A 27,931-nucleotide genomic window follows, 5' to 3' on the forward strand; every position below is an offset into this window, starting at 1 on the left:
TGCATGTGTCACGGCCGAAAAATGTTTAAAAAGATTACGCTGAATTACGGGTGACGCGTGTTCAACGATGCGTCCCTTGGCATTGTGCGCGTGTTGTGAACAGCATAAATACATCGTTTCCGAGAGCGGATGGAAACATACACGCTTAAACAGATTCCTTTCCGTTCCGATGACTTTCACAGCCGGTTTAATTGGCAATTTCATTTCGAAAAATTGAATTGTCCTCGCAGTTTTTGATTTCTTCGGCCGGAAGATAATTAAAATTTGTAATCGGGCGAACCGAAATGAATGTAGCGGCGCGTTCAAATCGGAGTTCATAGAGTAGCCTCATTAAATAGGAGAAAGGTAGGCCAAGATTTAGTCAACAAAGAAATTCTTGTTTGAGATTCATTATTTATTGCTTTGCTGACAGAGAAACAATGACAGGAAATTACTGCGCGACGCCGACAGTTATACAATTAGTTTAGAACGTCGTTAAACGTTTTGTGACCATTTTTCTGTTTCAAAAGATTGCAATCTTATTTAGTGGCATCTTTGAACGTCAGCAGGCAAATAACTATAAATCGATTAAGCAGTTTCTTAAGGTTTCTGTTTATATATTTATGAACGTTATCATCTTATAAATTAGATGTTAGAATTTGGAGCACAATGAGAACATAAATGGTCACTTTTTGACAAATAAATGAAGGAACAGGGTGTTTCTCGTATACCTAACTTAGGAAAAGGAAAAAGAAGTAACAAAAGGGCAATATTTCTCGGAAGTAATAAACAAGAAGGAAAACAAGCATTTTTTGGAGAGAATAATAATGCCAAATGTGTCTTTTGTGACCATCTTACCCAATACACAAGACAGGGCATTGTTACAATATTTGAACTAGTTTATTCGTATCTTCTGCGTCGAGTTTTGCAAATTCCTTTATTAAGTCGACAAATATAGTATTCTAGAAAATTGATTCCATAGTGTTTCCATCTTTCCCCGCCTTCCCCTAAATATAACGGGGCCAGGTGGGTCACGCTGATGAGTCGGGGACGTTTTGTGTGACGAAAATTGATTGGACCCTTGCAGAAACAGGAAGATCGATAGGCTGTCTGGTCTGCCGCAGGTATGGTGGCTAGTGGATACTTTTCTAGCTGCACTCTGCTAAATTCATCCAGGCTCTTCACAGAATTTAAATTACTTTCTTTCGTCGCATTTCTCACTTCATACCGGATCGCTCACAATAAGAGCAACTAAAATAACCGATCCATCTCGAGACGAACCTTTTTAACAATTGTTTCGAAAATTTTACCCCTAGATCTCTCAAAGGTGAGATCTCTCACCTTTCACACACCTTTCATTAAACATTTAACCCAAAATAAATTGGCTTTTCCCAAAATTGCATAGCGTTATAATATATTATACATCGCGAGCTTTGCTTTGACTTTATCTTTATTTGTATGTGTCTGCGAGGATTGGTTACGCAATTTCTGCATTTAGAATAACGTTATTTGACATTATTTTCGGCTCCTATTTGCATTGTACTTGTAGCATCTTATTCTGTATTCTGCTACTACAGGCGTTTTCCTTTTGCCATCCTTATGTTTAGTATTTTTCGTGTTAATATTTCTCAAACGTCCACGATGTCCCCACAAATAAACAAATTTTCTGATAATATTCTATTTAACTTGTTGCCACAATGTGTTGCGAATAACGTTCAATTTACTGCCAATTTAGTCCACGCAACAGGCGAAAAAATGTCGTTATTAATTCGTTACGCCCATACTCGTGATTTGCACGAAGAACACTATGTAATTACAAAACTTTGACGTTGAATTTTGAAATAATTGCCAATTCCCGTAGTTTCTCTTCATCGACCAGTCAGTGCAGCTGCGAAAAGATGCGAGAAGAAGCGGGACAGGGGACCTGCCGAGATTATTCTAAACTCAAAATTCAAACTGAAATCAAAGTGATCCGTTGGTCTCTTTGTTCCGAAGTTTAATTAATTAAAATGAAACGGCGCATTTTCTTGGTAGGCAAAGATGGGCGAACTTAGCGACGTTCCCGAGGCGGAGAGACTCGGAGAGCAAACTGTGACTTTACGCGTCTCCTGTCTCAAACACGGTTACCCCTACTTTCGGGAACAGACTTTCTTCTAGTTTCTCCGTTTGATGGCTCGCCCGTAATCTTCTAGGGCAAGGGGCCGCGGAATTTTTAATTAGAACCATCGGGACCGGAAGGGGGACGGGGTCGTTTATCGTCCGGAGAAGTTTCGGCGTGGCGCGGTCCACGGATTCGCCGGGCCACGGCATTGTGAGAAACTCCTCGTCAAAACGATCACTCGATTCCCGCGATGATTAATAATCCTCGGACGAGAATGACTCGGAGGAGCGTGGGAACACGATTCCGAGTCCGCGAGAGAGGAACGGGGAACGGGGAACGGGGAGAGAGATAGAGAGAGAAGGAAGTTTGTCCGAACTTTATTATAAAACTAATATTTTCGAAGTTCTATGAGGTATTACGATAGTTTTCTGAAAGGGTCTGCCAGTAGACCGGTTAGGCGAAATGGTTGGCGGACGAAACTTCAATATTCGGCGACCATAACGACACCGGCTGATATATTATTTCCTATAACTTCTCTCCGCCTTACGGCTTTGTCTGGCCGGCGGAACGAGAATAAGAAGATCGAAAACGAAACTTGATTAAGAATTCCGGCTTCTCCGCCCGCTCCGCTTCCCTTATTCTTCTTCTTCTTCTTCTTCTTCTTCTTCGTCGTCGTCCTCCTGCTGCCATCGACGCGACGCCCATTTAAGTTCCACGGAAAATGAATCGTCGTCGTACGTGAGACGCGCGCGGGCCTCCTTGATTCGAACTCAATAATTAAAATCGCAATCGGTCCGGGGAGCATCGACCACATTTCCTACAACGGAACACGGGCACCCCGAAATCGATTTCAATCGTTCCATAATGTATCTTGGCCTTGCCGCCCTTATGCGGATGGTGGAATCGCGCATGATGCAGAGGTATCATCGAAAATAAGAAAATGATCCGCGAACTCTGCGAGTCGAGGCTTCACGTTTTAAAGTGAGCTCGGAACGATCGAGGCTCGATTCTTTGTCATTGAGTTATCGGTGTTCAAATATCAGCGATTTTTCCAAAAAAAGACTGCCATATTAATTTTCGAGCAATTTTTTTCATTTGAAAACTTCCCAGCCGAATATCTCGAAAAGTATGGAAGATATTGAAAAAGTGTAAAACACGTGTCCAAGGATTTCGAGGGGAAAGAGGGGGGCATTTTCAAGGTCATTTGAAGGTCAACTTTGTTTTTTTCAAATGGAAACCTACATTTTTTATTATGGGATCTTATTGTGCGTAAAAAGACCAGCAATTTTTGTAGGATACTTTTTTTTATCCGCGCACTAGTTACGGAGATATTTACAGAGAAGTAGAGCGAGGCATATTATTGTGTAAAATTTGTTGACGCAAATCGTTGATGTTTTCCAGTTGTACTAGCACGTACCGTTTGAAAACAAAATTGTCCTCTATTGATCTCTTGTTTACGTTGTCTGTCTTTCAATATAAGATTGTACTATTCAGTCAAGTGTGAAACATCGTAATAAGAGATACTATATCGTAGTACACTTAATTGTATAAAATGGTGTATTTTTTAGAAGAGCGAGTAGAAATAATTTTGATTTATGGAGCCGATGAGTGTGTTCGTCGAACTACTGCTACGTTTAATGAGAGACATCCTGATACACATGCTTCTCATACGTACGTGTTACAATTAGTTGCAAAGTTTAAGGAAACAGGATCGGTGACAAATTTAAAAAGACACCAGCCAAAATTCGTAAAAGAAGCTGATCAAACCGAAATTATAGGACAGTTTGCTGTGAATCCTACTAGTTCAATTCGACAAGTTTCAATGGTAACTGGTGTATCAGTGGGATCTGTGCACAAATTACTTAAACACAACAAGTTTCATCCTTATAAAATGCAATTGCATCAAAAGTTACTGGAAGATGACTTTGTCAGGCGGATTGAGTTTTGTGAGGAATTAACAAATATGATCAACGTCACCCCTAATCTAATTAAAAACATTTGTTTCAATGACGAATGCACTTTTTTCTTAAACGATGCTGTAAGTCGTCGTAACTATGGTTATTGGAGTGACGAAAATCCACATCTTATTAGAGAAAGTAATACTCAATGGCCGGAAAAAATAAATGTTTGGGCAGGCATTTTAGGAAATGCTATTATCGGTCCTCTGTTTTTCCAAGAGAATTTGAATGGCAATCTGTATTTAAATTTACTGGACGACAATTTACTGGATGGCAATTTTTTGTTAAATGAAGAACTTCTGTACTTCCAACATGATGGTGCTCCCCCACATTACACGTTACCACTGGTTAAACAATCGATTCCCACTAAGATGGATCGTTAGCAGAGGTGTTATCGACTATCTCGAGAATTGCACTGCGAGAATACCGAAACGATTTCGGACGAGACCAACAGCTTAAAAATTAAACAAGAAAATGTCGGCACGGTGTCGACGGGCGAGCGACGCGACGATTCAGAAACGAGTTTCACGGAAGATTAAAGTGACGACTTTATTACACCGTTTTAAGTTAAACACGGTGCCGTTCTATTAAAGAGCCGCCGAACATCTCGACAATATTTCACGCGGGGTGGCCTCTGAAAGATTCCTTCGACTCGGCCTGGCCCTTGGAAATAACGGAAAATAATCTCCGTGGGACGCGAGGAGTCAATCGAGCCCTTTGCCGGTGTACTTATAGATTTTTCGCGCGAGCGAGCGAAACGCGATTACCAGGATTCGTTGCGTCGCATTTCGCTGCCATCGCCCCCTTTCACCCCCGGTTATTAGGGAGGCCCTATTTCGAGCGGGTTGCGGGTTCAACCGCGTTTTATATTGTGCGCGCCGTGTGGCCAAATGAACCCGGTGAATTGAAGCGAAAGAAACGGTGTCGGAGAGGGGAGAACAGGCCGGGACGAGACGAGAGACCGCCGCGCCGCGAAGGGGGATGACGCGCTTGTGGATGGCCGAAGGGGAAGAAAATTAGTTTGCGTCCTCGAGCAAGAAAGACAATGGTGGCTTCCGCGAGGCGCGGTAAGTAGATCCTCAATTTTCATCCCCCGGTTTCTTCTTCACAGCGGCCCGGCGCCGACGTAACGCCCGTCGAGCAACGCTGCCTAAATAGTTTTAAATTATACCGGCCCGTAAATCACTCTAATAAGATTCCCGGCTGAATCCCCCTTCCATTTTAACGTTTCACGGACCCGGTATCGGTTTCACACCGTGATATCGAGACGCTTCTCTACCGGGCCGAGACAATCGATGCTGTACCGACGGATAAAGCGGTACGAGCAAAATCGAAGCATACAGTCGTCCATCGTTTCTATACAATTTCTCTTCGGAACTTCTTCGTTTACAATGTTAGAACTTTTCTGAAAAATATATCCTCCACCGTTCACATTTCAAACGGAAACCATTAAACGGGTCTAGGTCTCTTCCTAAATTTTTGAGATTTTTAAATAAATCTCAAATTTATTTAAAAAGCTGTTTTTAGCTATTTAGTGTTCTAGATTTCATTTTGCTAAAAAAGAATAGTATTTCAACTGGGATATGTAATTTCAAAAATACAATATTCGCACTGTTGTTGTTTGCTGGGAACAGTGGTTCACCAAAAAAAAAAAAAAAAAAAGGAAACTCATAAACGGTGGGGTCTTTGGTATCGTCGTTGTCGCCCGAGAGGGGATTTGTCCGACGAAAGATGTGGGTCATCTCAAACTAGCCGGCTCACTCTCATTTAAAATTTATTTAACACTAGAACTACCGAGCCCTAAACGTGACTTAGACTTATCCCTTTATGATAACAGCAAGATTGAATTTGCTCAGGTTTCACACGATTTTCATGGTAACATGTACTCCAAAGAAGAGATATATTAAAAAATTTCTCGTGAAAATGTTTTCATAGTGTCAGTAATCGTGAAAGAAGAAATCATCCACCAGTCATTTTGACTGGTTCGGTAGTTCTAGTGTTAAAAAGCAGGTTTTCGTTATTTAGTGTTTTAGATTTCATTTTGCTAAAAAAGAATAGTATTTCAAATGGGATATGTAATTTCAAAAATACAATATTCGCACTGTTGTTGTTTGCTGGGAACAGTGGTTCACCAAAAAAAAAAAAAAGGAAACTCATAAACGGTGAGATCTTTGGTATCGTTGTTGTCGCCCGAGAAGGGATTTGTCCGACGAAAGATGTGGGTCATCTGAAACGAGCCGGTTCACGGCCGGACAATAGGTTCGGGACTGGCTCGAGCCGGGTTCGGCAAATTGAATTAAACCGGCGTTATTTACAATGCGTCCCGAGTCGTAGCGATTTATTTGCGGTTCGATAAAAGTTATGGTAACGACCGTAAGGAGGGGAGGGGTCCGTTTCTCGCAGTTGGCACGACAAAAGCTATCGACAAAACCGAATGAGTTAGTGCGGACGGTAAAGGCGCGACGGCCGAAGGGTGGCACGGAGAAAGGCGTGAGACTTTTCCGCGCCTTTTCCCTACCGTTTCCTGGCCCCCCGGCTTCCTTTTGCACATTTTCCTGCATCTCCGCAACCTTCGCGAGTGGTCATTCGATATACGTGCCACTCGGAAATGTCGATAGCGAATTTCTTCGTGGAAAATCGGTGGAACGAGAGAACCAAGGATAAGTGCGAGCACAGGGGTTGCTTTCCATCGGGAACGAGGGAGGAGGAGGAGGAGGAGGAGGAGGAGGAGGAGGAGGAGGAGGAGGTGGAGGTGGAGGAAGGGGTGGTATGAGATCGGTGGGTTTACGAAGGTGGAGCGGGAGGATCGGGAAAGGTAAAGAACAGAAAAAGAAACAGAACCGGGAGGAAGAACGGGAGAAGATAACAGGTCCCAGAGAAACGAGGGAGAACAAAGGGTGCTTATCGACACCGCAGTTCTTATCCCTAGTAACTCCTTTTATTTTATCCGTTTCCGTTCCCGGAGCTTCGGGGCTAAAGCCTCGACTCGTACCTTGTATCTGAAAGATAATCAGACCGAGACGTACTCGAACGCAGACGGCTATTTTCGACCTCCCCCTCCCCTCCCCACCACCTTTTCCCCCTTCGTTCCTGTTTCCGGTTCCGTTACATTAAGAAACCGGAAATATTATCGGCGCGTATCCCCGGACAAAAAAGAATTTTCGACACGTTGACAGGCGAGTAGTCCGGGATAGAGGAACTCGTGGGATCGAAAACGAATGTTTTAATCCTCTTCGATCAAGCTAGATTAATTCCCGCGGGAGTTTCTTCGTGCCAGGCGCCCCAGTCGAATTTTCATCACAAAGCAAGAGTCTAATTGGAAACCGAGCTTACATCGAGTGGAACGGGTAAAATCAATATTTAAAGGACTTACCGAGTTTCGATGACGTAGTGCTCGATCGGGTTGTAATGAGAAGAATTAAGGTTCTGCTCCCAAGTCAGATTCACAGATCTCGACGTAAAGCCTGTTATCATTGGCTGCTGCGGTGGATCGGGCACATCTGAAAGCAAATTTTCAAAGTTTAACTGCGCCACTCGGAACGGGTTTGAACAACGCTTATTCGTTTTAATGGGAAACAAGAACAATTTTTAATACTCGGACACTACAAATTTTGCGGTGTAAAATCAGCATAATTGGTTTCACTCAGAAAATTCAAATATAATTAGCTAGTTGCATTAGCTGAAAAAATTGATGGAAGATAATGAGGGTTTTGAAAATTTTTACTTGTAAAACAATGAATAAGTTATATCAAATAAATATACTCAAACAGGACAGCGGGGTTGAATGTTACAAATTGGATCTAAAATTGAACAAATAATTCTGTCGAACAATGCAGAAATATCGATAGGCTGTACTTTTAAACGATGCACGCCGTGGAATATAAGTTTGGCCTGCGTGTCTGATCAGTGCATGATATTTCTACTTGTTACTTGTGTTTAGGTCATGCTGTTGCGGAATAGTAGATATTTAAGTAGAAATACACGGCAATGGTCAGGCACGGTATCGAAGCAGTGAGCAAGTATTTTGGTTAATTAGTAGGCCGCGTGTTTTGTGCATTTATATTAAAAACAAACAGGTAGAATGCAAAATTGTAGGGAAGCTAGAAGAATTTGAAAATATTGTTACATTATTTTCGACTTGAAAATTATTTATTGAAGTTATTAAAAGAAGCAATACATTTTCTTTTGCCGTCTGTTTTTTATAATTGGCTGAAAACAGGATTATTTTTAGCAAAAGATATTAATTACAATTGTTTTTGGTTCATACTGTTCTCGAAAGTATATGTTGTTTATCGATCTTTTGCGGTGAACGTGATAACGTAGGACACTATCGTGTCCGTTCATTTATTCGTTCGGAACACTTAATTTCGTTTGATTCAAGTTAATATCCGGATGTTAACAACGCTAGAGGAATGCCGCTTTATTAAAAAATACGAGCTCTCGTTTCGAGTACGCGCGACGACGACGCGACGCGACGCGACGCTTCAATATATCCAGCAGGAGGATATTTCATACGAACGCCGTCCTAACTTGGAACCCACGATCATGCATTAATTTTCTCCTCATATACGGTAATCTACATTCATTCTCTTATACATCGACATTCTGCGGCCTGATGTACGTCTTTGTGTCGTGGGTTCCTCTCCCCTGTGCAAACTATCCCATATTAAAACCGCGATGTTTCGCGGAGATTTTCTTGCTTTTGGCAAGCGATCGATGTGGACAATGAAACCTTTTAATTCGGGAACAGTGCAGTCGATTCAGGCAACAGAGAAACAGTGTTTAGCAACAGCAGCTGTGGAATTGTTTCTGTTGAGGCAATGTTGATACTATTCGTTTACCAAATCGAGAGTTTACTATTTCAACGAAATCAACTGACAGAAAACGTTGCACAATCATTCCTGTTCGATTTTAACGAGTTAGCTGTTGCGACCTCTTTGAAAAATGTGTACCTAAGTTGCGTCGCAAAAATTAACCGCTGTTTGAATTATAGCTGTTTTGACGAGTATACTCGTCATGACACAAAATATTGCCATTTCTTCATGACGAGTATACTCGTCAAACACAGTTATCTGGTTAACTAGAACTGAACCTGTCCAAAATGTCTGTTCCTAATTTTTTCTGTGAGAATTACAAAAAATGCTTTCATCAGAAATTTTCGAAACTTCTTCATTGCAGCACATTTTACAATAAACAATTGTATGAAGCTTGAGTAGATGCAGTCCTGTCATTGTTGGAAAGCATTTATTACAGATCGTTAGTACCAATGTTAATGTGTAAATTTGCAGAACAGTTAAATGTAGGAGATATTTTTTTACAGGCTATTGCATTTTTAGTATTCGAGTTATTTATTATTTATTTAAACAGATATTCAAAAATATCTTTCTAATTCTTTCTTTATTTATGATAACGTACGTACAATTCTAGACACAGTTCTAATGAAGTATAATATTTAATATGGCTAGAAAATTACCACAACCCAGTAATGAGGGTTTTCGAACAAGAAAAAAAAACTTGCACCTTGTACTATTTTAACTATGTCATAGTGATTTCTGTCTCATCATAGTTCCTATAGTTTAGAAATCTGTAAAATAGTACCAATCTCAATAGTATCACGCATGCAATTCATGTAATTCAATTTATCTTACAATCATGTTGCACATTTTTGTTTCGAATTAGTATAAAAGGTCGGAGTTCTGCTGAAGGTTGTTTCGAAGTGTGACTTGACGGGATGGCAAATGCCCACCGATAAGGCTGAGTGGATTCGATAAGCTTCCCCGCGTGCTCACGCAGTTCGATAAGTTTGCCTAAACGAGCCCGCATCGTTCATCCGTTTCTGATATATCATTGCACCGTGAGACAACATTCGATTGCTCCTCTTCCAAGAAAATTCGTTAAACGGCGACAACGGGGTTTATTGTTCCGTTTCCTTGTCTCTGCCCGCAGTCGTTCGCGCTTGAAGAAATGCCAGCTGTTGACCCCCTCGAACCGTGGTAACATGAATTATTAATGAGAAAATGGAAATTCGAGGCGGGGCCCGATGTAAAGTTGCGTTTAACCAGCCTGCGGAATTAACGAAGCGAGCGAACCGTAACACAGTCATTCCTTTTTCCTTTTCGCTAAATTTCATTCGTTCCTTCGGCCGGATTAAATTTAATTGCTCGGCGAAAAACAAACAGATCGATGGGGCCAACGTTGAAAGAAAGCTAAACGGTCCCGATAAATAAACTGCAGCGTTTATCTTGGCGGCTTCGTATTGCGGAGCGATTGTCGCAAGAAAATTCCCGAATAGTCGATGCAGTTTGTTAAGTCGTCGAAGAAGACTCGAGTGGATCAAATGGCTCGAGCGGATCGAGAAGAAAAGTCTACCTGGTGTCGGCGGGATAATATAATGGCATTTTTATTGATTTCCCGCGAGATGCCTCGGTGAAAGAGTAACGATAGGGCGCGATCCCCTCGCTTCTTCTTCTTCTTCTTCGTCTTCACGATTCATGCTGCTCTTATATTCCACGAGTTCTGATACACCGCTGAGCCGGCGCGCCGAGTTCGTGTCGGCACTGTTCCCTGCCGATCACTGAATTAAATGAAACAGATATCAAAATCAGTTTATCCGGAAGAAGCTCCGCCTCTCCTGTTTCAAGGGACTAGAAATTAGAGGTTTCATATGAAATACATTTTCATGTGGCTTCTGTTCCTCGCGATCGACTCGGAACATCTTCGGGTTAAACTTCACCTTGGCAACCCAGAAATTTTTAACTCTTTACTAGATAATCCTGTACATCTTGACGAGACAATGCCAAAAATCGAAGTTTTAAGGCGAGGAATTCACTGGTTCGAAAGTTATGCGTGTTTAAAGATGAGCGATTTTCTATCCTAGCTTGTATCTATAGACTTTCGGTTCACGCTGCAAGTTTGTTTAATTGCAAGTTTGTGTCTAAACAGAAGTCACCTCTTCGAGTCATCCGACGCGTCGCCTAAACGAAAAGGGTGTCTTGTGGACCGACGTCGCCTGAACGGACAGTTTTGTGTCGGTCCCCTGGGACCAACGTAGCGCTTAGCGTGTTAAGCGTTTGTGACAGGTAGGGGCTCCGCCACGTTATAACGTACGTTAGCAAACCTTACCGTACGTTGGCCTTCTCTGCCCCCTCTCCAACAACCTAATCCCACCCAACTTGGATTATACTTTCTCTATAAGATCCCGTATATGATTCCCTAGATTTTAATTACCGTTCGATGACAGCTTGTCCCGGAACAAAGCGTAATCGCTCGACTTTAAACACGCATCATTTCTGAACCGGTGAATTCCTCGCTTTAAAACTTCAATTTTTAGAATTGTCTCGTCAAGATGTACAGGATTATATATTAAAAAGTAAAAAATTTCTGGGTTGCCAAGGTGAAAGTTAACAAGGTCCTGGAGCTTTTGAGACGCGGCTTGTATTATATTTAAGCATCCGGTATCCTCGGATCTTAATTAGATGGGTGTAAACGATGCGTCGAATTAAAAGGTAGCAGGGGTTAGAGCGTGGGAGTAGGAAACGGCGGAGGTTGTCGCAACAGGCTGCGCTTACAATGGACGATTAATTGCTCGGTGGTAACTGTGACCAGCTTCTACCAGCGTCGCGAAGGGTCCCTGCAAAATGTTACGACGTCGGTAGAATGGTGTTCGTGGGCGGTGGTGTGGTTGTAGAACCGGGAACGACCGGGAAAGCTGCGATATGGCGGGCTGAGGTCAGAGAAGGATGACGACTCCATCCACGGGGGTTGCCGGGTCCCTGTTCTCATTTATGATCTTATGCAACGTGCGCGCAATGTTATATCTCCACGGTTGCATGGCGGCGCATATTAAACGGTCGACTGTTATCCGATGTAGCCGCGGCAACGGGCGTGACCGGTGTTTATGTCGGGGAAACTTCTTTGAAGGTTGCCCTCTTTACACCTCGCGACGAAATGCTTTAATTGGCGGTTTAAAGGGGAAAGTTCGATGCACGATCCCCGCGAATTATCCTTGAACCGACACGACGCCCCGGTGATCCTTGAAATTTCATTAAACTTGTCTACGACAGTTGGAGACGTTGCTGGAATTCATCGCTTCCTGCTGACGCTCCGAGGTCGTGTGCATCATCTCAAACCGCCGAGTATCACTTGGAATGTTTGTTCTATTTAACGGCAGATTTTATTCGAGTTCATTGATATTCCAAAAGAGTCACTCTATACGTCGAAGTAAAATATTAGGAGAAGTAATCAATTATTTGCAAAGAATTTGTTTTGCCTTTACTTCTGTACCGATCATTGAAGAGGAAACGTATTCTTTTACTGTGTTCAAAATATTCTGAAAAGCATAATTTTTTTTTAGAACCCTGTAAGAAAATGGCGGCGTCCGTATCTTCCGAGGATCATATTCGTCGTTGCATACTTTTTCATTTTCATGCGGGATTTAATGCAACGGTAACAACAAGCGATGTTTATGGAGATGTATTGAAGGTCAACAAGTGTCAACGTTGGTTCAGAAGGTTTGCTGCTGGTGATTATGATCTCTCTGACAGGCCTCGAAGTGGACGACCAGTTGAATTTGATAATGGCACCCTAAAATCTCTAGCGGAAGCTGATCCAAAATTAAGTATACAAGTATTATCGAGAAGCCTTGGGTCCACATGGTCAACTATACAAAGGCACCTACACGAAATGGGAAAGGCATATAGGCAAGGAATATGGGTACCGCATCAATTATCTGAGACCAACGAGAATATTCGTCGATCAATTTCCACTTCATTGCTATCCAGATTTCGTAGAGATCCGTTTTTTAGCAGAATCGTTACCGGACATGAAAAATGAATTCTTTGTGATAACATAAAGCGCTCCAAGCAATGGCTTTCTGCAGATCAAACCGCAATATCAACCCCTAAACCAAGCTTATCACTTGGAAAGGTGTTACTGTGCATTTGGTGGGACTGTCGTGGCATAATTCACTTTGAGTTGTTGAGACCTGGAGAAACAGTTACTGCTGAGTTGTATTGTCAGCAATTACAACGGCTGTATTCAGAACTATTGAAAAAGAGGGCATCTTTAGTCCACGGAAAAGGTGTAATACTGCAAATTGGCAATGCCCGGCTTCATATAGCGAAACTCAGGAAAAAATCAAAGAATTGTAATGGGAAGTTTTACCGTACCCCCCGTATTCACCGGATATTGCTCCCTCTGACTATCAATCATCTTTTCAGATCTCTGGAGCATTATTTAAGAAATAAAACATTCACTTCTGTAGAAGATGCAAGGAGGCACCTTGAGTCATATTTTGCTTCAAGAACTCTGGATTTTTATAAGAGGAGGATTGAAAATTTGCAGGAAAGATGGCAAACTGTCCTTGATAATGATGGAGATTATATGATAAATTAAGAAATAAAAACCTGTATTTACTACAAAGTTTGTTTTAGATTTCAAAATAATTGATTACTTATGGGCCCCCCTAATATAATTGAGGTACAGAGGTGTTATAAAAATGATTCTGTGACGTTGCTGCACTTTTAATTCTCTATCCGAGTGTAACGATAGCATTCAACCGTTTCAAGAGATATTGGAATGACAGTGGAGAAGGGTTAAGGAAAAGAAAGTGGCAAGCGTGAAAGATGCCTCGGGAGAGAGGACGCGTGGGAACGTAAAGGGCAGGGTTAATGGTTAAACGCTAAGCTCTAATGACAAAACGGAGTGAGAGATATTTACGTGGGAGCCATATGGTTGAGCAAGGCAAAACAGTTCTTAAAATGACGCTCATAAATTTTGGTAAACGGCCTCTCTGGAATTTATATTCCGCGTCTAGTAAAGGACGGTGCAGTAGCAGTGGCAGCAGCAGCAGCGGCAACGGTGCAGCGCGGTCCTTCTGTGTGCAGTTAGGTCGGTATGCCGGCGTGGCCTATATAACTTCCGGTATCAGGCATCCACGATACTCGTTACCCGAGCGGAAGACGCGTTTCGTAACCGAGTTCCGGTATCGCGGTCGACTGTAATTGAGAAAAATGGTGGTAAAGTCTCGAGCGTCCACGGTCGAACGGAGCCGTGTTTTCGTTCGCGAGCCGCGAGACGCAGTGTTGCAATTAAAACGGGCCGAGATTAGAATTAATTCTGCCCGGATGATAAATCGTCGACCATAGGTCCCCGGCCGTTCATTCTTTTTTCGGTTCGGGATACTTAATTTCGCCTGATCCGGTTTAATATCCGGATATTAACAACACTACAGGAATTCCGCTTTATTAAAAAAACACAAGCTATTGTCACGAACATGCGTGACGCTTCTGTTGTATCGAGATGGCGAATTATTATTGCAACCTACGTCAAAGAATAATTTTTCTAATATGTATTTCGGAAGAAAATTCAAGTACCTCTGCAGTTTTGTTTTATTTTTCTTTGAAGTGTGGAAATATATAAGTGGATTCTTGCATTATTTGTTTAATACGTTTGCTACCAACAGTTGCTTAAGCAACTGATTGCTAAACTAGCAACCACAAAAACTCCACAAAATTGTGGATTTATGAACGTTGTTATTGCATCTACGACAGATCGGTAATTATAAAATAATGTGATTGTTTGAATTAAAAAGCATTTTTCAAAGTAGAAGTCAACGCTGTCAACAACATTTGTACACCGTTCTACCAAATCGAATCAAATGTAATTGTTATTAATATTGATCCAAAATTGGACGATCTACTTTATCATCAACGTGGTGCACAAGAAAAATAACAATAATCGTTATCCCCTGTGAGGACCAGATCACATTACCCTAAACCTAATGTAAAATCAATACAAGGCCAACATACAAGCAATACGGAGCCACTAATTCAACAACCATGCGCACTTTTATGATGTAGAGCCTGAACAAATTTTCAGAGCTCTCAAAATTATGTTTTTCTTAACCTGGCCATGAAAATCTAAATTCCATATCCAAAATGTGAATTTAAAAATAAAAATTCTTGCACCAGCTTCTCTGTAAACATTTGCAGTCTATCAATAGCAAGTTAACAAAGAACTTCACTAATTGTAAAAACGAAGGTACGTTACATCACCATCTTTTAGCACGTTATCAAATTGCTTATAAAATAAAAAATAAATGAATAAAAATTAATTCTTTGCAACTGTTGCAAGAAACAAAGATCTCCTTTTTCTTTAACAACTTTCGTACTTTATAATTCTCTCAATCATTCTGTTGTTCCAAATTGCAAATCCTCATTTTTGTAACGAACACGTATACGGTCTACTCATTAATAATCGTCATTACCGGCACTAACTTCACGGACGGAACAAACGGTGCTCGTTCGAGGCGCTCGAAGTTCGCGCGGCACTTTCCGACCATTTCGTTCGCGGAGAAAGGGCCAAAACAATGTTTACTCAGCGACTATTAAAAAAATCTCGCGCCACGACTCTCCAATTTCAGTTCCCAATTAAGGTCAACGACGATCAGAAGCAGGTATTACACAGAGTCGCAGGTAAACGTTTCCGGGCGAACACGTCTGCCGGAGTGTCTCATCCAATATATTGGATCCTGCGAACGTGAATCCGAGCCCGGGCCGTGAGTATCTCTTTCTCCCGGTGTCGCATCCCCCGGCGTTAGTTTTCCTTATTTCGAACACGCGACAGTCTTCTCAAGTAAATACTTGATCGGATAAAGTAGTGAAGTGTACCGCGAGCGTTCAATCGAGCTTTATTGAAAACGTCACCGTACCATCTGAGCCTCTTCTTACGTTCTGCGCTGCCGCGCGACACATCCGTCGAGAATTGTTTGCCCGTTCCCACAGTTCATCCCCCCACCCATCCCACCCCCCGACACGCCGAAAGCATTCTTCACACCGCGCCAAGGTTTCCCGTAATGTTTCCGTTTATTTAAGCGTCGCAATAACGCCAGGCATTAGCCGGTGTAATGCCGGTAAATTACAGTTGCCAGGCAGCTTTGAAACCGCGAACGTTTCCAGCGCGTCCGCGTCGGCCTCGGAATCGCGGCGAACCTTCGTCTCAATTATTTCGCCCGTTTTTCCTGTTCCGAATCGCGTGACTCTCTCTCTCTCCCTCTCTCTCTCTCTCTTTTCCCGCTCTCTCGCTCTCTTTCTCCCGTCAGCTCGGCGTTATTCAAAAGCCATGCTCGAGTCGCGAAGCCTCGAGACCGTAATCGGCCATAGAACGTCACGAGCGTGTGTTTCAATTCGATTCCGCGCATCTGCCGGGGGAAGAAGAATTGAAGGAGAGCTATCATTCTCCATTCAAAGGCGCAACGGGAATAAACTTTAAACGATAAACTGTCTCCTGGCGGTGCCGTCCCATCCGATAACGCGTTCGGAAATATCGGAGATACAAATGGCCGTCTCGAGTAAAGAGCTTACGGTCCCCGAACGCAAAATAATAAGGTGCTCGCCGGCGATTACGCTCTGCAAGAAATATTGCAGCGTTCCCTCTACACGGTAGACGAAATAACATCGTACGTTAAAATTTACACGATTTTCATTTATTTTCATATTGCAAAGTACGTTGCTATTTCAGGATACGTTCGATAACATATATAAAAGCAAATTGCCAGCGGCATGTACCAATATGGCGGCGCCCTTACCTGTCGAGAACATTGAAAATCGCACATCTTTACACACGCGTAACCTTTGAACTAGTGATCTCCTAGAATTAAAACTTGGATTTTCGGCATTTTCTCGGCAAAATCTGCAGAATTGCGTAAGAAACAGTTTAAAATTTCTGGTTTCCCGAGGTAAAGTTTATGCTTGCCCCGTTTGCGTACTACAAAATTTGCATTTACATTCGGAAAATTTTGTCGCAGCGAATTTTATGGACAATCTTGAGCACGTTATGCGTACAGGCATGCCAAAAACTAGTAACAAAACTTTAAAAAAGTGCGAGATAGTACATCGATGTGACTTTTCGTCACACCGTGTACATGATTGCTCGTGCGAGTGTAATGGAATAAATACATGAATTTATTAATGACACTCGTCAGGATCGATCCAATTGTGGAATGCGTGTCGCTCAAATTAAATTGGATCGCGGAATCAGGTCGAGAGGTGATCGTCGAAGGAATTCTGTTGAATCGGTTACACCAGATTTCAATAAATCTTGATGAACATACTGTGTTCAGACTTCTTCTCCGTTCATCCGTTAACACTTCATTGGGTGCAGGGTTCTTCTACTGAAATGCTTTAGGCCCGTGGTTCTCAATTACTCTTTCGGTTTAGGTAATGCCTGTTTAGACATACTCGAGCCGTATTATATTTTATACTACTCGGCGGCCGAGGCCTCTTGAGCTTCTAGGCCCCTCACGGGGTATAGCCTGCGGTGGTGGGGATAATTCTGCGGCATTTATCATCCAGACCTTGGCGACGTATATAGAGAAATCACTGTAAAATGAATGGAAAAAATGAATTTTTGATTCGATTGCCTTTATGGTTTAATTGCGTTCGATCGGAATCTGCGTTATCCAGGCAATGGAGAATACACAACGGTGCATGGTTCCCGAACCGTATCTGAAATAAGCAAGAGAAACTGAACGTACGAGCGATAAATGTTCATCCGTGCGACAATATCGTCGATTGACAAATACAACCGTCCTCCCCGTTTGTTTTATACCGTTTGCCCGTGGACGCGGGCGTTCGCAGCGACGCTATTTCCTTTCTGTTGTGGATATAAGCTGACATTTTTCCTTTACGCGGCCCCACGGCTATCGTTACAAGGGGACGGGATTACGCAGGCGGACGTACAAAGTGAAAAATCACGAAACGTCCCAGGGAAATTGGCCCGTGGTCCATTCTTGGCCGGTGCTTCCGTCGGGACATCGATTCGATTCGCAAGGATTTGCGTGGATCCACGAGCCGGAACCCAGGTGTCGAGCGGCCAACGGTAATAGAAGATAGTTTTCAGCCAGTGCGTTCAGAAACGCTTCGAAGGTGAAACGTTTCTATCGATTCGTGTCTCACCTCCAACATCCCGTTCATCCTACCATCATTTTATATTTTTTAGACAATTCTCCCTTCTGTTCGCTATTTCAAGCACATTCTCGTACCCAGGGACTTTTTCTCAAATCGTTCTTCTGGGTTCGAACGAGAGTTCGTACCGTTTTGAAATTAAAATTCAAAGATAAAATTCAGATATTTATTCATAGATTTATTCAATAACAGTTACCTAGAAAATGGCAAAAAGTAATAGAACAGAATGGAAATTATTCAATTCTCATTTTTATTACTCTTTTACTTTGACTACTTATTAAACTTGGAAATCAATTTCGACCACTACTTATTAAGGGAATAAATTTTTATCAAGATCTAGGCTTGCGACAAAGTTACAAAAATGTGCATTTATGACAATATCGAGTGGATGAAATTTTTACTACGTAGGAGGATTAAAACAGCTTGCGAGGAGTTTAAAGAGATATAAACGTACATTTTTCTCAGACAATTTTTCTTGAAAAAGGAATACCACATGAAAGGCGCGGATTTAGTTGCTGAATGTGATATTCTGGGGAACCACAATCGTATTATTCGTTGCGAAAAACTCACATCGATTGTGTTTCATTGTGGAAATATGTGAGAGCGAGTTATGAAAATTTGAAACTTTTTGTCCTTGAACGTCCTTTGTTCGACGCACTATTCGACGTTCGCTCACGAATGGTTCTCGAAAGCCATAATATATCCAGACAACAGAATTTCGTCGCTTGGCGAAATATCGTGTCGCTTACAATTGTTAACACACTACATTACAATTACATCCGGTCAACTGTGTTCCACAAATACAGTCCGAATCACGAACCTTTGAAACAAAATTACGTCGTCCACCGTTGCCGTTCTCTCCGGCGCGGTGTGTATTATTTTCTTTCCAGTAATTTGTTTATTTTCATACACACGCGTCGATGGAGCACAATGTGCGGTCCGAGTATAATATTACGATACGCGTGTACGTATGTTTGAGCTTTTGATACTGAAACCAGCGTTGCCTGACCGAATTGTACACGAACGGTGTATATGTTTTCACGCTTCGGTACTAATAATATTGGACGCGATCAACCAAAAAATCACGTTACCCACACACATTACCTTCATTAAAAACAAACAATGATCCGATAATTGCTGCGTGAATATTTGTCGCGTTTGTCCAGAAACCCCTCTACGCCCACAATTACCGAAACGTCCCTCGGGGTTTTTCGGAAATCAATAAATTCGAAATTGGAAGAATCATGCGTTTAACAGTACTATAATCGCTCGTAAAAGTACTCGAAGCACTTATGTTTTTAATATTTTACAGATGCATGCAACGTTTAGACATTTATCTTTATGTGAAAGTATGTCGCAAGTCAATGACATAATTCTAGCGGTAAATTATCGGTAGAAATAGTACAAGGTGTTCATTAGAAATATCTCATTACACCTTGTTAATTTTTTAACCATATTATTATATTATAAATACTTCACTAGAACTGTACTACAATTTTCTATATTATTTCCTTATTATTTAACTCATTTCTTTAGCTCTACAGTACATAAATTCAGATTTACCATGTACGATGACAATGTTTTTTTTTCAATTGTAGATGTTTTAGCCAGAAATGACTGAACCAAATATTAATTTATTACAGTGATGTCTCCAGAATTTAATGAAACTTTGAGAGGACGTAGTTTTTGTTAAAATATTCGACAGATATTTCTTTTTATCGGCCATCGTATCGAAGTGGTGAAAACAACCCCTAAACACCTGTAACCTGAAAATTATATTTGATCAAATTTCTCAGTAATTATTCGAGTTAGAGGAACGACGAAGTTTCGTAATTTCAAATGAAAAATCCCGTGCGCAGCCCGACTATAAATATTCTAATTTATTTAAAAAGTACATTAACAAGTAGGACTTTCTAGTCAATTTTTCCATCGATACGTTGCTGTATTGTCTCGAATATTTATGATTTGTGGAGATGTCACTTCGGGACGTTTCCCTGTGAATGTGCCGTACGTGTGTAGATTAAATTATTTCCTAATTTCGCTGACATTAACTTTAGATTTCTCCCTTACCCTAGATCAGGAATGACGGGCTTCATCTCCTCTGGGAGTCACAGGAGTTTTGCCAGGAGTCAAGCGTTCCTCCCCCTAAAAAATAGCGCCTCTCCCACTACCATCCTAACCGATCACCAGGTCCCCACTACTGTATAATGAAGAGGTGCGTGACGCACGATGCCCCATTTTCCATCTTCGTATAGTAAGTACAGAAGGGGAAATTCGCCACCCCTAAGCCGGAGAGGATAGTAGGAGCACAATTTTGCCACCCCTTTTCCTATCATCCGGTATAAAACAAGAATTACACTCGCTATTCCAGCTTTTATTTCACTTTTATTTAAATTTGTTTGAAAAACAGAAAGAACTTAATGCTACAAAAATGATTAAAACTGCGACTCTTGACTCGATTATATAATAAACGACGGGAAAGGTGTGAGGAGCCGGGCAACTAGACTTCATCCGAGAAGAAAATATATCCGAACGATTTAGTATTCCGATTAGGGAATGATTCCCAGGCGGGAAAAGTGGGATTGTTCCCGGCCGGCTGCACCGGTAGTGACCGCGATATTACTGAAATATTCCTCGAATTCGCCTGGCCGAGGGTGGCTATATTTTACATCAGAAATCCTCCGAAGAGGAACGTCGGGAAGGGTCGTTGGTCCCCTGGGCGAGACTCGGGGGGTAGTTTTCCGTTCGAATTTTTGCGGCAAGCGGATCGCAACGCGGAAATACGAGCTCTCTTCGCGGATTCTCTTAACTGGCCACCCACGGCCACTGCGGCTCCCCGGACGCGAGTGCAACCAGATAAAACATAAAACAGAGACAGGCTGGTCTTTGTTCTCCGTGGAACGGTTTTCCAGCCCGGGACGTGGAATACTTGCTGTCAAAAACAACGCGGTGCGTGACTTTATCTCGGTTCTATTCTCACGCGAACGCCAGAGGGGGTTTTTCGCCCGAGCCGCGCGTTCTTTGACGTTGCCTTTTCACCACTGATTTCGACGGGTTCAATAACGAAAAAGGAGGAATAGAGGATGCACTCTATACGGCTGCACCGAATTCGCGAAACGTTAAACTGCGTCCTCGCTGAAGCAGCAATGTCTTTTTGTTACATCTTGTTACTGCATATTCTAAAATGTCTCCGATGAACATTTCAGTTTTGTTTCGGTTCCAAGGATACACTTGTTGCTATTTAAATTGCAGATCTTTATGCGAAATAAAAATTTCCTACGTCTGTTATAAGAAACAGGTGCTACTTAAAAATTTCTTCCCTTTTTAAAGAATTTTAGATAGAGAGTAGTGTGTAAATATTTGAATCTTGTTAAAATCTTGATTTTTGGTCACACCATTCGATAGAACCCCCAAAGAAACCCCTCTGCGACAAATTTCAAGTCGGTACCCCTACCACAAGGGTGGTTATAGGGTGAGCACGGTTTAATGAATTATACTCCATTTCTTCTGTTCGGTTCAACAAAAAATTACGAAAAAATTCATGAACATTCTATCTAATAGGACACACGACAGTGAATTATTTCAGAATTTTTGGTTGGAAAATCGATTTTTAAAAAAATCCGGAAACGTAAAATTGCCAATGTTATATTGAAGTTTTCTCTTTCGTCCGGACACGCCCTCTGAAAATTGAAAATTGAGAACTGGAAGCTGCATAAACATCCGTAGTTTCTTTCAGCAATATCTTTGATATTATGAATTCGAAATAGCGAGAAAAGATTAAATCGCAGGGTCGAGTTTCGAGTCTATCGCAAAGAATGGAATGTGTGTGTAACGGTGGACAAACATCCGCTCGAAGCGCGGAGATGGATATAAAGAGATATAATATTGATGCAGCGATCATAGTAGGTGGCACAGGACAAGAGGTGAAATCGGTCGATCGTGGAGTGTGAAGGCTCCGGACCTTCTCAGAATTTCCGACGGATGCATCAGAGTGATGCGCAAACTCGGCAGAGCATAGAAAAGCAAATCGACTATCTGCGAGGATGCGCGAGACATTGTACCAATCCCTTTAGATTTGCTGTTTGATAGAATGATAAATCATGCAGCTACAGCAGATTAGTATACATTTGCAAATATTTCTATCAGAAGCATCTCTGACAACTTCAGCGGTTGATCAAAATATTAGAACCACTTGCAGAAGGTGGCAATCTTATAAAACGCTCAATTTTTACAATTAGTTGGTTACCTCCTATAATATCTTCGGTTAAACTTCACCTTGGCAACCCAGAAATTTTCAACTTTTTACTAGATAATCCTGTACATCTTGGCGAGGAAATGCCAAAAATCGAAGTTTTAAGGCGAGGAATTCACTGGTTGAAAAGTTATGCGTGTTATCCTCGCCTTAAAACTTCGATTTTTGGAATTTTCTCGTGAACATGTACAAGATTAAGTAGTAAAAAGTTAAAACTCCCTGGGTTGCCAACGCAAAGTTAAGCCACATCAACCTTGGATCTGATTTATCATAAAATTTTAATCATCCTGAAAAAGTAGAAGTAGGTGGGAAAAGTTGTGGGAAAATCATTGTAGCGATATTTTTATATGGAAATGTGTGACAATTTCTTAAGGGAGAATTAAAAGGATTAGATTTTAATTGCTTCATTCTAATGTAAATAAAAATAGCATTGCTATCGTGCAGCAAGTCATGAATGTTGCGCAACGGCGCTGCGCCAGCACAGTATAAAAGGTTACTAAAAAAAAAAATAGTATGAATGTCTGAAATTTCGTCTACATAATAAGCCCGGTTACAAATATTGTTCTCGTTTCAATGGCCTGTACGTATTACAAAGAATTTTGGATAAAACATTTGTTTACCGAAACATGAAAGGGATTCAAACAAGTATAAATGAGGCCATTGAGACGAATATAATACCATGCAGCGGGGCTTATTTTGTACGAAAGATTTCAAAGGACACAGCCAAATCTTTTTTTAAATTTTAAATCTCTCACGCGCTTCGAGTATTCATGCTTCAACATTAATGCACTCTGTACTAATTCGAATGATTTTTTAATTTCAGCTTTGCTGCACTTCGTTGTGGCAATTTTTTCCTAAAACGTGGACAAAATTAATATTTTTAATTCCAAGTAAAATTATTCAGATACATCACAGTTAAATAATGTACCGTATATTGTTACCTAAGAAGGAGCCACTTTCTCCTGCTTTCCAAGAATGCCCATTCAGTCCACCGTACGGTGTTACAAAGATTTCAAAAAATTGTGACAGGCAGGTTAGCAGACATTTGCAGCTGATTTTTGTCAGAATCCCTTCTATATAGTCTGAACTTAAAGCAATAAAAATGTCAAGATGGGATCTTTTGAGACTTTTTAGTTCTGCTCTATTAAAGTCAGCTAACCGGCATAGAAAACTGGTACTTAAAAAATCTCTAAAAATTATTGTAAAGGACTTTATTAACGAACTTTGTAAACATTAATGTAAATATTTACTTACGTTAATATAGAATATCGTGCATAGAAGCTTAAAGATTCACATTTATTGCTCCGACATAATTTTCTTTAGAACAAATATAAATGTACGATTTCGCCGTATTACGGTTCGGACTTTTCACTATTAAAAGTTATATCGCTATTAAATGAATTATTATGGGTATAAATAGGCTCAGTAAACATTCCGAAAGAAGAATATATGAATGTTATATCTACTTCCATGACTTTTTTCCACCTAAAATGTCAATTCGCGACACGGTGGCACTCAACGTGTTGTAATAATAAGAAGAGAATAAAACAATCTAACGTCTCGATATAATTTTGTGCAGTTTCCGACAGCACCGAGTTCGAACTCGGCGCAACGTCTTCTAGGGATCCCGAGTACTATACTCGGAACTCTCGCAAAAGAGAAAAGGTGGGTCTCGTCGGCTCGGGTCGCCGGAGAGAACGCCAGCAGCCGAATCCTCGCTCGAAGGAAAATCTAACTAGACGTTGCTCGTAGGAAAGCTGAAATACAGCCGCACCAAAAAGTTCCTCCCCAATGTTCCAGCTCCGTTCACAGCCGTTCGGTGACGCATTGACAAGCGCGATCGCGTACACGCGTAATATTTGTTCACCTGTCCGTCGAGAGTCTGCCGGCGAGAGGCAACGTCGCGTTCGCGCGGCGTGTTTGCCGCGAGCATGATTTTGACGGTCTATTTACGATGTCGCACGTCGCTCGATCGTGCTCGCCGTCTCGTCTCCGCCGGTGTTGATGTTCCATTTACGTGGATGGGCCCGGGGACGGGGATTTCGACGGAAAAATCGTCGGAAAGGAACGGTTTTCTCGGCTAGGACGGCCGACCGATGCTGGCGGAGACCTACGGGCTGATGGAACCGAGCCGAGCGAGGCCCTCCGACTCGATCTGAATCCGAAATTTTTCGAGCGGAGCCTCTCCCTGCCGAGGAGCGTAGATCCCGCGTGAAACCGGACGGAATTAATCGAATATAAAACACTGCATTAGAAGCTACGAAAAATCCGGGCCCGGACCACCCCCGGCCGCCGCCGATCCTGAATATTTCATTGTCTAGCTGCCCGGTGAATTTTGAATCGCAGTCCCGACTGGACACGATTAATTTTCGATATAACCTGTCGGCTTGTTTTAATCCGATCGAAGCACGCGCTCATCCCGATCCTCTTTCCACCGACGCAAATGGATCGTACCGGTTACCGCGAGAAATGTCGATTAACTCGGCAATTTTACTGATGGTGACGGTTTTTTGCTAGGTGATTCTATTTCATGTGTTCGTGATGTAATTACCGTCAGGACGAGGTCGGGTTAATGTACATATAGCGGAGTCTCTTGTAACGGACGGTTTAACACGTCGATGTCCATAAAATCAAAATAATTTACATATAACCCTGCAATTCTATCGTCGGGTCCCTTATGATCTCAACAAAATTTAGTTTAACGGACAACAGCCGTAAATATGAAATTTCGTTCACATTTTAAAACATTTCAGGATTTTAATATTAAATTATTAAATTATCCTTAGTAAGTTTCAGCGGAATTTTAGATGACGGGTTTCATTTCGAAATAGGAAAATCGATGTCCCCTCTTTTTCTCCTTCATCCGAAATACAGCGAAAGCCGGTCCCGAACTATCGCCTTATTTCGAAGGGAAACTGCAGTGAAATATCGGCGTGGGTCAGAAATGACTCTGGCAAAGGCATAGAACTCGAGTCCGAGGGTTAAACAGTGGGTGAAGAACGAACGAATATTAGATAGTTTTCACTAGGAGGCAATGAGTCGTTTAATGATTCAAGAACGACTAACGACGGATCTCCCGGGAAGACGGAAACAAGTCCGCGGTAATCATAAATTATTCGGCCAGCAGTTCCGTTTCCATAACGTCGGATTAATTCAAGCACGCCGCGAAATATGAAGGGAAGAAGCATGGTCGTTCGTTTTACGAATTGCTTGTTTGCGCGGCTTTCCGGACATTTTCTCCGCAAATAGTTTAAGACGGAATTACCGATAGGATTTTCACTCCGCACACCCCTCCCCTCACGGTGGAAATTCACGTCAGCGAGTTTACCGTGGTCGAGGGCGGAATAAGACGGGTACAGTCAACGAGGGTGGCCAGCAAAAAAAGAAAAATCCTGGCCGACAGGGACGGAGCAAGAGAGAAAGAAAAAGAAAGAGAAGCGGGGGCGGGGGGATAGTATGCGCACAAATATTTTACTTGCGTCTCGGATGCTTTAAGTACGCCGGCTGAAGTACAAAGACAAATGTCGGAGCGAATAAGCCATTTGTTTGTGAGCGACGTAATACTTGCGGGCAACGAACAAAAAAGCTTCGACGAAATAATGGCGGTCGGCGAGCGAGGACCAACCCCGGGAAACGGCCAGCAAACTTGCCCGCGAGAAATTGTGCATGTGAATCTCGGATTGCTTGCGGAGCTGCTTGATTGTAAATAGTGCAACCGGGTTTGTTTTCCCTGGAACATCGCGGAGCGCGAGCCACCGACCATTCTATGGCCATGGAAAAATTGTTTCCGCGACAAAGCGTGCGCTTTAGAGCAGATTAAACGCCCAACACCTCGCCTGGATCTCCTGGAATTAAAATTTTCCGTTCTCCCTTGGAAACGGTCCGCTGTCTTTTATTTCCCTTAAAGATTATTGTTCAGTAAACAATTATTTTTTATGTTATCTTTCGCGAAACACTCGAATATTTTCCTGCGGGAAATGTAAACCGGAAGGAACACGAAACTTTAGTTATACGGGTAATAGACCGGAAGCTGATTTCTCTGCCGAATTCCGTCATGGAATATTGTCAAATTCAGACACAGGGAGGTACAAAATACAAGTGAAATAAAATTGTTGGGGATGGTATAACGAACGCGCTGGTAAACAAGTTCAAGTTTTCAATCGAAACGCCACTCGGACAAAAGCGATTGAAGATTCACCGCTATTCAAACACCTTCGCAACGCTCGTTCCGTCCACGTTGATTTTAACGAGGAAAGAAAGCTCGAGCCCCGCTATTTATCTTCGGATCCGCTCGGCAAACAGCGACGTCCGCATCCGTTCCGGGCTCCCGTAAATGAAGCTTATGTTAAACCTCGATCCGTCGCGCGGCCGATAAAAAGTAGCGAGCGAGCAGCGAAATTTTGCTGTGCCGTTTTCCGCAAGTCCGCCGTCGCGAATCCTCCGCGACCTGTTCTCCCTCGTCCGTTCTCTAATGTGATTTCGTGCAAGTTGCCGTTTTTGCCACCGCCGCGCCGACGAGTATCGCGATACACGACATTAACTTTTTCCAAGTTGCTGTCCGCGGAACACGCGACCGGACAGAATACGTCCGGATGCAGTTTTTTCGGATGGAACCTCCATCTTTCAGGGAATTAGGTCCGCGATGGTTCGGCCCCTGAACGGAACGTGGAATTGTGAATGAAATTACAGAATTTTTCAATAAAATTACCTTACGAACACCAAATTTCTGTCGCCGATTACCGGTAGAGAGACTTTCAACCCATTTCGGTTGGTATAATATTTTTAATTGTGTGAGGCGTTACAACAGCGTGATGACGATTATTGTCGCTGGTACGCGAGGACATGACGTTTCAAATGAGATCTCCCGCGTCCAGGACAATCCAAAGATCCAGCAGATTGTTCGAAAAACATTCCGGGCCACTGTTTTTCGGGCCAGCCGACCCGGTTAGTTTGTCGTTAACTGAAATGTGATACTGTCGGCAGCGGGACGGAGAGATCACAAAGGACCCGCGGAACGAAACCATCCCGAGAAAAGGGGTTAATTAGAGTCGAAACAAGAAGGAGCGGGACGTACGGTGGAACAGCGAAAGGATTTTAATGGCGACGTGGTAATTGTCGACATTACCACAAAACGTTTTCCCACCGTCGTCGCTCCTCTTTGATTCGAAATCTCTTTCTTCCTGCTCCGTGCTCCTTGTCAGTCCCGTCGTCCCTCTCGTTCGCCTGACCGTCATTGTTTTTCGGGGTTGCTGCCGACTCGCGATCCGCTGAAACGTTCGCCACACGATTTTCCGCGGTTTTAAATATACTGGCCGGCAACAAACGCGAAATCAATGTTACGGCTAAAAAGCCCGCGCGATACCGTGCCACTGTTCCATAGTTATCCGCCGCCGCCGCGTCGCCGAAGTTATTTACCATATATTTTTCGAACGCCACGACCCGCTATATCTACCGAAAAAACGTAATTATTAATCGCTCGTTTCGGAACCGATTCCTTCTTCGCGATAACTGCGCTGCGAATCACGATGGCGTTCATTCACGACGTGTGAAATTCTTCGGTAACTATGGAGAACATTTTGCAACGTAACGGATTTTAACAGAATTGAAAACACTGTTGTGCACTCCGGTTTCTTCTAGCTATAGTGATTTTTTATTAGAAATTATGGTAGAGACAAAA

The 27,931-nt window shown here is 42.3% G+C and overlaps 1 protein-coding gene across 1 annotated transcript in view; it reads right to left on the minus strand.

Moving 5' to 3' along the window:
• Positions 1-27,931, minus strand: part of LOC143352752 (putative receptor-type tyrosine-protein phosphatase mosPTP-1) — a 432,250-nt gene that overhangs the window by 126,898 nt on the left and 277,421 nt on the right. The window contains exon 2 of the mRNA XM_076785534.1: positions 7,412-7,538. Within this exon, the coding sequence (XP_076641649.1) occupies positions 7,412-7,538 (127 nt within the window). The remainder of the gene's footprint in view (positions 1-7,411; positions 7,539-27,931) is intronic.

Source organism: Halictus rubicundus, chromosome 3 (assembly GCF_050948215.1).
Source record: "Halictus rubicundus isolate RS-2024b chromosome 3, iyHalRubi1_principal, whole genome shotgun sequence".
NCBI lineage: Eukaryota > Metazoa > Arthropoda > Insecta > Hymenoptera > Halictidae > Halictus > Halictus rubicundus.